We start from the raw sequence: 13,359 nt of genomic DNA, 5'->3' as shown, positions 1-13,359 counted from the left end.
AAAAAAGGCTTTGTTTTTCTCCTGGGAGCCACATTCTGTAGACAATGTGCTCATAGAAGAGAAAGCTATCTTTAGACGAATAACAGCATTTCTATGTCTCCCCCTTTTTTCTTTTGTCCTTTCTCAGAAAGTGTCCCAGTACACCATCATTGTGCAAGCCACTGACATGGAGGGAAACCTCAACTTTGGCCTTTCCAACACAGCCACTGCCATCATCACTGTCACGGACATCAACGATAATCCTCCCATGCTGACCTCAAGAACTGTAAGTTATTACAAATATGGAAGTGTGGAGAAGGTAACTGTTTAGAGAATGAGAGGGTCTGGGTTCAAAGAGGACGGTGAAAATGAAAAGAAGGCTAGAGGGAAAGACCTGAGAAAAGAATGTGTAGCTATAGGAGAAATGAAAAGCAAAAAGAGGTATGAGTTAACAGAGTAAGGAAGAAATGAAATTCAATTTTGGTTCAATTGTATTGATACACTAACATTCCACACTGATTTCAGGGCTCCTTGCAAAGAAAGAAACCCCATTCCCCTTGAATCTGAACTTTCAACAAGAGTTCCAACAATATTGTGTGGCTATAAAACATAATTTATGCTTTTAAAATACAGAGATTGCCTACTTGTTTTCCTGTAAAGGACACTTACACACGAAGAACATTGATCTATATTATTGACTTCCATCTGCAAGAATACCCAATCCTGCAAATGGTTAATGATTGTTGTCATCATAGGGATATTTAGAATGATGATTGCATTACACTGGGTCATTACTGGGAGCAGGGTAAAAATTAAAAGTCCAATGTAATGCAATTTATGTAATGTATTAAATCACTAGAGAGGCAAGACATTTCCCTTTTGGCTGAGTCTTACAGCAAGTGTGTCACTTGTAGTGTACGTTACAAGACGGCTAAAAGCAGAGTCAGTTTCCTGCACTTCTAATTAATTATAAACAGTTGTGAATGTCAAAATCTCTTTGGATATTAAATATACAAACCCTGCAAAAGTATTCATACCACTTGAACGTATTCATACGTGGTACAGTCACAACCTTAAAAGGTTATTGGGATTTTACATGCAGACCAACACAAAGTATATTGAAATTTTAAAGTGGAAGGAATGAGGTTCTGACAAAATAGGGGAACAGAAGGCAAATTAATAAGTGTTTATTACACTAACATATGTTTAATAAAATGAAAAGACCAAACTGAAATAAAGTATGGCAGAATACCAACCCAACACAAGCCCTAACTAATTCAAGAAAAGCAAAACCAGTTAACAAAACATCAAACCCAACATAAATATCAGGACTATGGGGCAAGCATGAGCTGAAACTGATGTGAGGAGCAGCTGGGTTTAAATAGACAGGAAGACCTGCCCAGGTGCTCCCAGGTAGAGAAATCCAATCCACACTCACTTTACCTGAGAAACAGAGCAGGTAATATAAAGCAGTTGGAGAACATTACAATGAACCAAACTCAGGACATTTCAGTCTATCACCCAGAATTAAAAGGAGTATGGTACAGTTGCAGGACTAATTGACTAGGCTCATTTATCAGAGAGAACTTGAGACTGCTACACCCAACTCTTAACAGCACTATATGGCATTAGGAACTAGAAGGAAGAATGGGTGGACGAAAAGCCCTTTGCTCTCCGACTCCCGGAGCAAATACTAATACTTTGTCAACAATGTGCTCAGCCTTTAAGTTGGTAGGAAAGCAGTTAGCGTTAGTATTTGCTCTGGGGGCTGTTTGGACTCATACGATGTTCAGCTAGCACCAACGTCAAGCATGTGTCAGCTTTAAACCTCATCAGAGAGGTGCTACATCACATAGAAACATGCAGGGAAACAAGCAGTGCAAAGATGAAGAAAAACTATAGAAAATAAATGTGTACATGTTTAAATGTACTGATGAGCAGACCACATTTTAGACTCCAAAAAGGAAAAAAATAAATAAAGAAAAGAAAAGGCAGAATGACAAGGAGACAAGGAAGAATGAGGGAGTACTTTGTCACTCAAGCAATTTCCTACAGTAGCAGTGATGAAGTGCAGACAGGCCTTGTTGTAAATCAGTAGCCTTCCCTGACTCCCTTTTCTGCATTAACATTCCCTACTGATGGTGGTATATTGATGATGCAGGGCAATAACAGATTGATATCCTCTAACTGGATTCCACCTAGTTAAAGTGCATTTCCATCAGCGTCACATGAGGAAGTTAATATTATCAGGAATATTGATGATAAACTTTAGTGGAGGTTTAGGATTCACGATGAGGAAAGCACTTTCACCCACTCCCCTCATAAATCATCCATTTTAGTAGGGGGAGATAACATGAAAAGCCATTTTGTTGAGATTGCAGGCCATTATGCAAATATTTAGTTTTAGCAATAAACCCCATAGATCTTTCAGCATGTCCCAGAAATAGAAAGTTTGGGGAATTTGTCTTTAATGTTGATGATTAATATTTCATCATGCCTATCAGAGGCTGGCCTATTTTTCAAGTAGTCACAGAGTTTGTGTATGTGTGCAGATGTGAAGCCTTTGGGTGTTTATTGCACTATGTCTCTAATACAGATAGATTTGATAAAATGAATCAAATTGTTTATACCTTTTGTGTTTACTCCATTGCTGCTATGTTTCCATATGGCGTTGTAGATAAGTGCGGGGATGCACAATCGCAGTAGTTAGTGCAGGATTCTCAACGCTGGTTTCTTGGCCTCCTGCCTGTGCTGCCCTTACAAAGTTCACATGATGAAGCTCCCTGTCACTTTTCGCCTCTCTTTCTACCTTACTCTCCCCCCTTGTAGTTTTGTCAGTGCCAAAGTAGTGACAGAAGAGTAAGGGTGCTGGCAAGAGGTATTATGTCAAGTATTGAGAGAAAGCCAGCAGTGCTCGTTGCCAATCACAATCAAGGGGTTCCACCCTTATTCCCTCATGTGTTACACTTGGAGTTAAGATTTGCTATCACTTAGAAGAACCAGAATTACCTCCACAGTTATTTGCACCCGTAGTAGTAAAGACATTGAGAGCCGCAAGATTGATAAATCTCGTATTGCAGAATCATATGTCCATTTTTACAAAAATCAAAAAACCCCTTAGGAAATGATTTTGTTGTCTACAGAATCACCAGTTTCACACATAGTGGCATGCCTCTCCATTCCTATAAAACAAATACAACTGAAGACTGTTTTTAAAGTGTTTTGAAGCTCTTAATTAGTTACCCAACACTTCCTATTTTTCCTGTGTAATACAAATATTACACAGGAATAAAATAAATTCATGTGTAGGAAAAAAATTAATATAAAATATAAAGTTGTACTGTTGCTGAAGTGGGGTCCTGGAATCAGGAAGTCTCCAGAGCAACAATAGACTATGTAGTTTTCTGCTTATAACCGGCACCATCATGTTATAACATGGCAATTATATTGTATGGACAATATAATTATTGTATCTCATTGTGTCACATTTGTACAATATAATCATCATGTTTATGCAATATAATTATCACATTTATAAAATATATTTGTCACATTTATACAATATAATTGTCAAATTTATACAATATATTGTTTGTATAATAAATGATCACGTTCGTAAAATAACATGAATATATTATCATGTTCATACAATATATTACTATGTTTCTACAATATAAGAGTCACGTTTGTACAACATAATTATAACGATATAACGTGACAGTGCTCAAAAATGTAGTTTCGTCCTTGACAGCAACACGCTTCTGTACCTTTCAGTTCCCCCAAATTAAACAACTTGTAACTGCAGTGTTGCTAGTGAGAATGTGGTGAATCCTTTAAAGGCTTTGATCATAACTGGTTAACACTTGCCCTTAGCTTTTACTAAGGGAAAGTTACTCACAAACAAGATGTCGAAGGATTCCCAAGAGAACCTCAGAGCTTCCTCTGAAGTTTATTTTATTGAATTGGTTTTTGGGAGTCCCTGAACCAAACTACCGCAATAAATCACTCAAGCACACACAAACAAATGCTCAGACAACAACATACGACAGCCTGCCTACTTAGCCAAACCAGACAGTGCATCAAGACCACCCGGACTTGTCTGTTGTCTTAAGAATGTCATTGAGTCTCTGAACAGCTCTCCTGACGCAGCCCTCTAATCTGCCCGCTGCTGTCGGCTGTTTGCTGGTTGATGTGAGCGTCACCGAGCAGGGTATTATGGTCTTTTGGAGTGTTTGGTCTGTGGCTTTGCTCTTTGATATCCTTCACCCACATAAGCGGCTCAGTAGCTCATCCATGCCTGTTACCCGCGGTGACATGGTAACTGCATGGTGCTGCACGCCAGTTACCTCCAGATGAGTTGGAAAACACAACATGACCTCGCATGTCTGGACTTGTCAAGTTGTTTATGTAGGTGGGTCTGTGGTCAACTTGTGTTTTGCAGACTTCTTGTAGTGTCAGCGTCAATTATCCCCCGAGCTCGTTCAAAACAAACAAGAATCCCCGTCATAACCGGCACATGACAGACAGCGGCTTGCTGCTCATCAGGCTTATCAGGACAAAGCACATGTATTTGGAAAGCATGAGGACGACCAAAAACTACTTAGATACACTCAAACAGATGTTTCAAGCCTCCCGGCTGATAGCTTTTTTTCCCTCTGCAAACATTTCCCCTCCTTGTCATTCTGGATTTCAAAGGAATTAAATATTATTGTTCATCAAAGAATACCAGAAAACAAAAACATTAAAAGTAAAAACTATGCCCCTCTTAGCATCTATTTGCCAGTGGATAAGCTGTGTTTTCTCCTTGCTTGTGGAAATGAGATAAATTACTTTAGCTAAAAGACTTGAAAGGATTATTTTCTATACAGGAGCTCAATGGATACAAAAGGAATATAAGACCAGTAAAAGTAACTTTGTTTCAGAAAGATGTAGCTTCTCATTTTTTTCTGCTTCTTACAGTTTTCTGGCGAGGTCCCAGAGAACACAGAGGATGTTGCGGTGGCTAATCTGACTGTTATAGATGCTGACCAGCCTCACTCTCCTAACTGGAACGCCATTTACAGGATCATAGGTGGGGACCCAACTGGGCACTTTACCATCCGCACTGATCCCGTTTCCAACGACGGCATGGTCACCGTGGTGAAGGTAACGTACTATGTACTTTATGGCATGTCTGAGGTTATTATAGTGGGAAGTACCAGCTTTCCTTCTATGCAGAATATCAGATTCCACCTGGATTTAGGTACAAGCCATTATAATAGGCGACAGAGTTAAATAAGGGCAGGTGGAGGTCTTTGCCTTTCACATGCCCCTTTGTGTCCAAAAGAAGGATTGGAGGCTAATGTGCCCTTCAGAAACAGCTCATGCACTCAAACACACACTTTAATGCGGTGGCTGGTGAGACTACTGCAGCAAATTAGATATTGATTTCTCAATTACAATGGCAATGGTTTTATACACTCATAATGTTCTCACTGCCATGGTAAATGACAGTAACAACAAAGCCATGTCTTGTTACAACTTGCTATGTTGGCGACAAGACCACTCAGAGCAAAGCTGACCTCATAGTTTAAGGCCCCAGTTGCATTGCTTCAATTGTTTTTTTTTAAACAACTATTGTTTTCTTCACGTTTGACTTTAATCCCTATGCCCCACCAACATTTTTTTTTTAAATGTAAAGTACTTTTACACTGAACAGATATTCTTTAAAACAGTATCAGATGCATGAGGCCTTTATTTTTTAGCACTCAAAGACCACATCTTTATACTAGGGCTGTTGTAAATGATTATTTTAGTAATCGAGTAATCTATAGATTTTTCTTACGATTAATCGAGTAATCGGATAAAAACAATTATGAAATAAAATATTGGTAAATCTTCCATAACACCAGTGTTACTATCGGATATCAACATCAGTCTATTTTTTCCACATTTGAGCTTCCCTACCAGTTACTTTTTTGTAGACCGGGGGAGCGATACGGGATATTTACGGCTCCTCCGTTCAGAAACTCATCTACCAGCCATGTTCCGCCTCCCGTTTGTTCAGACCGGGATGATATAAGTTTATTGTGCGGTTCGTCCGTAAAGCTGCTCTTACCCTGTAAGCATCAACCCTCAGCCGCCCACCGTGTTCAGTCTCTCCGCTCACCTGTATAAATCCTCCTCAGCTTCTTCCCGCCGTTCAACCAGCAGCTCCGGAGCAGAAAGGCTGCCGAACTCCCGGCATCGCGCCGGTCATTTTAAGGATGTTTATTGGTCCCACAAAAACGATGAAAACCCGGAATTATCACCAATCAGTAAAATCCCCACAGGCCGAACTTGAAGATTGGACGTTATGCCGCTAACACGTAGCTTCCGTCAACAACTCAGAGGCGGAAGTCAGAGCTCCGCTCAACGCAAATAATGTTCCGGCTGAAACACGGTGCACTAAATGATAAAACATAAATTAACGAAGCTTCAAGGCAGGTCAATTTTTCTCGAGCAATTTTAATAATCGAGGTACTCGAATCACTCGAGGAATCGTTTCAGCCCTACTTTATATATTGATCATCTTTATATATTATGGGATTTATAACCGTAAATCCCACAATATATAAAGATTCATACAGATTCTTTAAAATTTAAATCCTAGAGTAAATGTTATTTCTTCAACCTTTACTCTTTTGTGATAAAAAAAAATGGATTTAAAATTCAAATTTCACAATACTTGTCTGTATTGTCACAGTCCTATCCACGTTTTCAATTATTTTAAATACACACTTTGTATCTGCTTCTTTAATGCAAGGTCAAATAAAAACGTATCAGTGATTTAGACATCAGAATCTTTGGATTGACAACAGACGCTGTTGATGGTTTTAACCCATTTTTGGGGTTTGAAAACTTAATATGGAATGCTGGATTAAATCAGTCAGTTTTAAATTAGTATTCTATTATGCTAATGTAATCCAGGCCTGAATTAGTCCACATTTGACCAACGAGTAGGTTTGCAAACTAAACTAAATTAGTTTTTCCACCCTGCATTCTTTAGTGTATGAAAAAAAGTCAGCAATATAACATTACGATTACTTCTCCGTTTGTAAAGGTTTCTACATTAGAAGTGCTTAATGGCCTTCAAGAACTGCATTTATATACTTGCATGTATCTGTATGCATTTGTGGTATTTATCCTCATAAGGCTTGATGTAAGTGCTTCTATCATGTTGCAAATGTTTTACAGATATTACTATTTTATTACAGTGACCTTCTGGAGCCAAGGATGTTTTCAGCATCTATCTGACTTCTGCAAATCACATCTCACAATAATGTTAACAAATAGCACTAACATGCCATTATAATTCCCTCTGCAGCCTGAGCAATGAGCACTGGTGTTTTGCTTCTCTTCATTATCTCTAGATGACTGACTTTAATAATCCATTCCTCTCACTCCCTGTGAAATTCAGCAGGCAGCTGGGTAGCCGTAAGCTTGCACTGAGACCCATGGGAGGTTATCAGGAAATCATAAAATAAGAGACAAGCCACCCCCTGAGAGGAAATAAGCAATACACTGTCTCGACAAATAAACAGAGGGGCTTCAGCTCACACAGAGACAAAAAAAAAAAAAAGTGAACCCAAGGATTCATGTTGGACATCTTGTGAAAGATGAAATGTAAAAACCACATAAAGGCTTTGCACTGTTGCAGTTTTCTTTTTTTTTTTTTTTTAACCAAGGTATCTAGGGAGACAAATGGAATCACACTAACACTCAGGTAGACATCAGTCTACCACAAGGACCTTGAGCTTCTGTGTAAACAAGGCGTTAGGTCTTAACCAGAACATGTCACGTATTTTTGCTGCTCTCTGGAGGATCCCAAGAGATTAATTCTTATTTCGCCACATGGTAATGAAGTCCATAGACAAACAGGCTCACATGGAAAACACACAAACAGATCCACTCGCTTTGAATGAGTCATTAAGATATGTAAATCACAGATTATGTTAACACACAAGATGACGAGGGAAGAGAAGGCGAGGAGAAAAGTGCGGGTGACGGCAGATTTCCCGGGATTGAGAGACGCCGGCCCACTGTGAGCTTTAGATCACAGAGAGCCGAGGTAGGGCAGAGGTGAGGAACCCACAGGGTGGGAATTTGGAGTCCAGTCGTGCAAATTATGTAAAAGGGAAGGAGAGAAATGGGTAAAGTGGTGCAGAGGAGATGCAAGACGGGATGGCTCATAGGCAAGAGATGGAAGCCATGTTATTGACCTCTCACCCCTGTGGTTTCCCTCAGGCTGTGGGAGTCTGTGTGAATGTGTGTGTTTTACTTTAGGTTTCAGCTGTACTCCAGACCTCCCGATGCTCCAAAAACACCACAGGCTTTAGATCAAAGAGCCACGAGCGTGGTTTGCCTTTAAATGGGCTCCCAGTGCTCTATCGGGTCACGCATGCGAGTACACTCGTCTTTGCTTACATTAACGAAAATCTACATGCACATGCAAGCATGGGCAAAATATTGCACCAAGTAGCACACACGAAAACAGTCCTACCACTGTGCTGGGGTCAACAAATCGTCCTGATTAATGATGCTTTTTATAATCATCCTGATAACAGCGAAGCAATGCAACGTGAGGATGTGCTCAGAGTCTTTAACTTCACCATCAAGCACAAGCTTTGCAGCCGTGATCATCATCACGCTGTTAAATGTGCAGCACTCACAGAAGGCATATTGGCTGTTTTTTCCACTTAATTTGTTTTATGTCATTTGAACCTTGTCTTGTTGTCTCCATTAGGAAAAAAAAAAGTTCAAGATGGCTTGAACACATTTAAGTACCCAAGCCATAGCAACAGCACATGGAGTTAGAGCGCTGTTTTTATGTGTGTTTATTGGTTTGTAGTAGGACTATATGACATGGTAAAGCTGTTCAATTATCAATCGGACAGACACTGACAGAAAGAGAAACATTGATCAGGGTTTTTATTTTAAAATGAGTGGGATTACAGTAAACACACAAGTGACCACTTAAAATTTTGTTACAAAGGTTTTGTATTCAGAGGAAGGACTGTAATACAATAAATAATAGGAATAAGTGGAAAACAATCATGAAAATAGTCTTTCTGTATTGTGGAACCACGCTTGAAAAAATGTGCTTTTCTGTTTGTCTTTTATATCTTCCTTTCAACTTGCAGTGCCATAAAAGAAAAGTATTTTCCTGCTTACACATTTCTTCCAGGTTTCTTTTTTTTCATATATAAATGTTTCAACTCATCAAATAGATTTTATATTAAAGATAAAAATGAGCAATTACAAGACACAGTTTTTAAAATGTTATTTCATTTATGAAGGGAAGAAAATGTCCAAACAACATGGCTCAATGTATGACAGCAATTCCCCCTTTAACCACAACCATTAAGACTTTGTTATTATGACACAAAGCCATCTTTAAAGACAGAAAGTGATAGAACAAATATCCAAGATCCACACCAAACTATATATGAAAATCCAAAGCAAAGGTCGTTCTTTCAGTAAATACATATTCATATTACCTACTGTCCAAAACAGAAATGGGTAAAAGTGACAGACTGCACAAGTTCACATGGTGTAAGTTGTCATGCAAAAGGTTAAGGAGGGGAATAGAGCAAAGTAACATGCATTTAAACAAATGTAAGACAAGCCTGAATGGCTCAAAGTCAACACATCTTTCTCTTTGTCGTACGTAAATAACTTTTTTCGTTTCGTTCTCCAGCCAGTCGATTTCGAGATGAACCGGGCCTTCATGCTGACAGTGGTCGTGTCAAACCAGGCCCACCTGGCCAGCGGCATCCAGTCTTCACTCCAGTCGACTGCTGGAGTCACCATATCTGTGAAGGACGTCAACGAGCCCCCTTACTTCCCCACCAACCCCAAGCAGATCCGATTTGAGGAAGGCGTTCCCACTGGCACCAGCCTGACCACTTTCTCGGCTTCAGATCCTGACAGACTCCAGATGCAACAGATAATCAGGTACCGCATTGTTTGTTTTCTGTCTTGGTGGAGCTCACTCTGACCTGTCTTAGTGTTTAGTCTTGCTTACTATTCTACAAATACAAGCTGCATGGAACTAACTCTGTTGACATGCATTTACCTAAAAAAAAAAAAAAAAACTCTGGGAGAAGCAGCTTGACAATAGTAAAAAGTCAAAGAGCAACTACATTACTGTATGTTGGCTCCACCCACCTCACAAAAAGCCTTTTAAATAAAAGTTTAGGAGGCTTTCTGTGGCATTAGCACATACATAGATGCACCGCAAGAGGAAAAGAACTGAGCAGATGGAGTGAAGAGGAGGAGGTAGAGAGAACAGCTGGCTCAAACTCAAGCACCTGACACCACATTACGGCCACCTGCAGTGTTCTTTGTCTGCGCTCAGCTTCTCTGATTTTAAACATGAGCCAACCTTTAAACATCCAGCAGACCTTACAATTTGCAAAGTCCAGCTGTCATCTTGACGGTGCGGCTAACTGGGCTGTGTCCCTTGAGGAAGAGGTGATCTATTAATAACACTCTAGAATGACGAAGAGCTTCACATTGTGATGCAACTGCAAAAGCATTTTCTTATGTGCATATAGATTACAGAAAGTGTATTGGCATAATTTATAATAGCAACTGAGAAATATGCAATTGAGACGATAACACGGATGCTCGGTTTGGGATTAATGCCACCTCACGCTATGCAGCTCCTGTTTTCTAATTTTCTTTGGGGGGAACATATCTAAACAAATTTCCCAGTTAATTTCACAGCAGATGAGAGTAAATTGGGTGTACATTATAATTTAGAAAGATGCTAAACCCACCAGCTGGGCCGTCTCCCCCTCTGTTTGACTTTTTCTTCCTCTCCTTCTCTTTCTTGTTTTTGCTCCCTTTTTAAATTGCTTTCAAGTAATTGATTTTGTGTATTTTCTTTTTCTGAAGCATCGTACTGCATCAATTTAAAATCAGTTTAGCTTTTTAGAAGTATGCCGTGGTCTGGCATATTCACTTTAAAATAAAACAAATGCCTTTTGACTTTTTTCTATTCAGAAGAAAAACATGGGCTTGAGATGACAAGCTGAATCCACCTGGACAGCATCACCATCATTCCCACTGCTTTACACCATTTTCATTCTCTGTTTCTGGGATATCAGTCATCTGCATTGTTTTGATGAATTGGGTTTATTGCCTCTAATCCACTGAATGCGAGCATAATGTCTGCTAAACTGAGTGCAAATACTCACAAACCATGGGGGCGCCATCGCAATTCTCAAATGGGCTTATTCAAACTCTTTAGTAAGATAGTTATTTTATATTCTTGGTCCATTTGTTAAATGAATTATCGTAAAGTAGTGTATCAAAAGTCGTGTTTAAAATGAGATCTGAGTTTTTTGCTTTGTTTTACAGTTTACATGTCATATTTTGTGTCATATCGTCAATGCTGAGCAGAAACCTTGTATCTCCAATCGCGGACCTTTTCAGAAAACTGTATGTTATTTTAAAGCAATGGGGTATTTAAACATGTCTAAATCTAAGGAGATGTTGATGCTAAACAACATTGGAAATGTTCCTTATTTTCTGTTTTGACAAACAGGTTTTGTTCATTTTAACTAAGATTCTCTTTTCAGTGGGATATCATCCAGCTGACTTTCGGTTGCTCTAAGTATTTTATATTTTAAACTGGGGATGAGCAAATCCTTTCCAGACTCTTCACAAAGTATGAAAAATTCATTTTGAGCTAATAGAAGATATTAAAGAGTAGTTAGTAACTTCAGTGTCATTAGAAACTTCTGGTTAGCTCTTCATGGCATTGTCATGATTCTTCATGTGACTTTTGACTTAGTTCATCAGATGAAATCACATAATGATGTAAAATGGATTGAGTACAGTGAGAAAAATGTTCACTGTCAAGGAGTCATGAAAGCTCTTGAGAGAAATCATGAGATGTTGCTACACTTTTTGTGACCTGTAAACATAGACATGCATGCAATAGAACAAAAATGAAAAAGCATAAAGGTTTTCCCTGACAGTTAGATAACTGCATAAGAGTGTGGTAGGAATGCTTTAAAAAAAAAAAAAGCCAGAGATAAAAGGAAACTTCAGGAAGATCTGAAAGTTTAAATTAAGGTGAAACGGCTTGGGGGACTGCAGAGGAGCAAAGAGTGGCAGGCAGAAACAAGCCGTGGATAGTGAGCTGACTTCGGGTCAAGGTTTGAACTTGACAGGTGCTTATCAAAGAAAAGAAAGACTGAAGTGTCCTGTTGTGGTTAGGCCAGTGAGAGAAAGAGTTGGGGACAGCGAGGCATCATGCATCACCTGTCATACACCCAACCAGTAAGGTCGAGATATGGGACTGGAGACACTGGCATAAATGATTACCCAAACCGCCTTGGCTAAGCTCGAGACATGCATTTTTCATCCTCAGGGTCGGGGGTTTGAAAAATAAATGTCATACCTCTCCCTGCTGCTTGCTAAGATCACTAACCTGCCAGGCCTAATCATACATCCAGCTGTACTCACACACCTCCCAACTCCCAAATGAGATGAGCCTTCTGGTGGAAGAGACATGGAAAAGCACTGCAAATGAGGCGCAGGAGGTGATCGCACAACCTGTACAATCAGCTTACCGCACAACCCTAATTTTCTGGAAAACTGCAGGAGAAAAATAATTCTAATAAATAAAAGTCATTTTTTATTTTTTTGTAATTATATATATTTTTTAAGCAAAGCAGAAACAAATAGAAAATAAAAAAAAAATCATCTAATTAAGTGGTTAATGCATAGAATTTCTAGACGTAGTTTAATAAGCAAAATTTAGCTGGAATTTTTACACATCCACCTGTGTATTATAAAAAAAATGATTATTTTGTCTTGAAAAATTAGTGCATGCATCTGATATGAAAGTGAAGAAAGTTCTACAGAAACAATGCTTCTCTTTTAATATTATTATTGCCAGTGTCTGTTGTTTATAGCAAATTGTTTGTCTAAAAAAGCTGTTTACTGCCAGAGGTTGGCTTTTTTAGCTTCAACTCATGATGGTCTAACTTCTTAGAAACCAGACACTTTTCTGAAGTGATATTTACTCATATTAACAGAATACTGACTACCTTAAATACCAGGGAAGTCCTACCAGTCAAGTTATTTTCTGTATTAATGCTGACTGTGGTCATCTATGCAGAGAATTTACCACTTTGCTTTTTTTTTTCTCTTTTACGCTGCTTTTGTTTGTGAGGACTGCTTATCCAACTTAGTCTTGGGTTTAGCAAAATCCACTGACTTATGATTGAATTGTGTTTTTTTTAATAATCAGAAGGCTCACTCCCATTTTTGCATCTGCCTAGATCAGAATTGATTGTCTTTGTTGTTCAGAAAATGAAGCTATGCGGGATTTTAGCTCCGTGC

General features: G+C 39.0%; 1 protein-coding gene across 1 annotated transcript in view; it reads left to right on the top strand.

Moving 5' to 3' along the window:
* Positions 1-13,359, top strand: part of LOC103467941 (cadherin-4-like) — a 258,109-nt gene that overhangs the window by 224,967 nt on the left and 19,783 nt on the right. The window contains exons 9-11 of the mRNA XM_081609125.1: positions 128-265; positions 4,939-5,124; positions 9,698-9,954. Of these exons, the coding sequence (XP_081465251.1) occupies positions 128-265; positions 4,939-5,124; positions 9,698-9,954 (581 nt within the window). The remainder of the gene's footprint in view (positions 1-127; positions 266-4,938; positions 5,125-9,697; positions 9,955-13,359) is intronic.

The sequence above is a fragment of the Poecilia reticulata genome, chromosome 7 (assembly GCF_904066995.2).
Source record: "Poecilia reticulata chromosome 7, P_reticulata-male-v2, whole genome shotgun sequence".
NCBI lineage: Eukaryota > Metazoa > Chordata > Actinopteri > Cyprinodontiformes > Poeciliidae > Poecilia > Poecilia reticulata.
The sequence above is the reverse complement of the archived record's forward strand: the minus strand, read 5'-3'. Positions and strand labels throughout refer to the sequence as shown.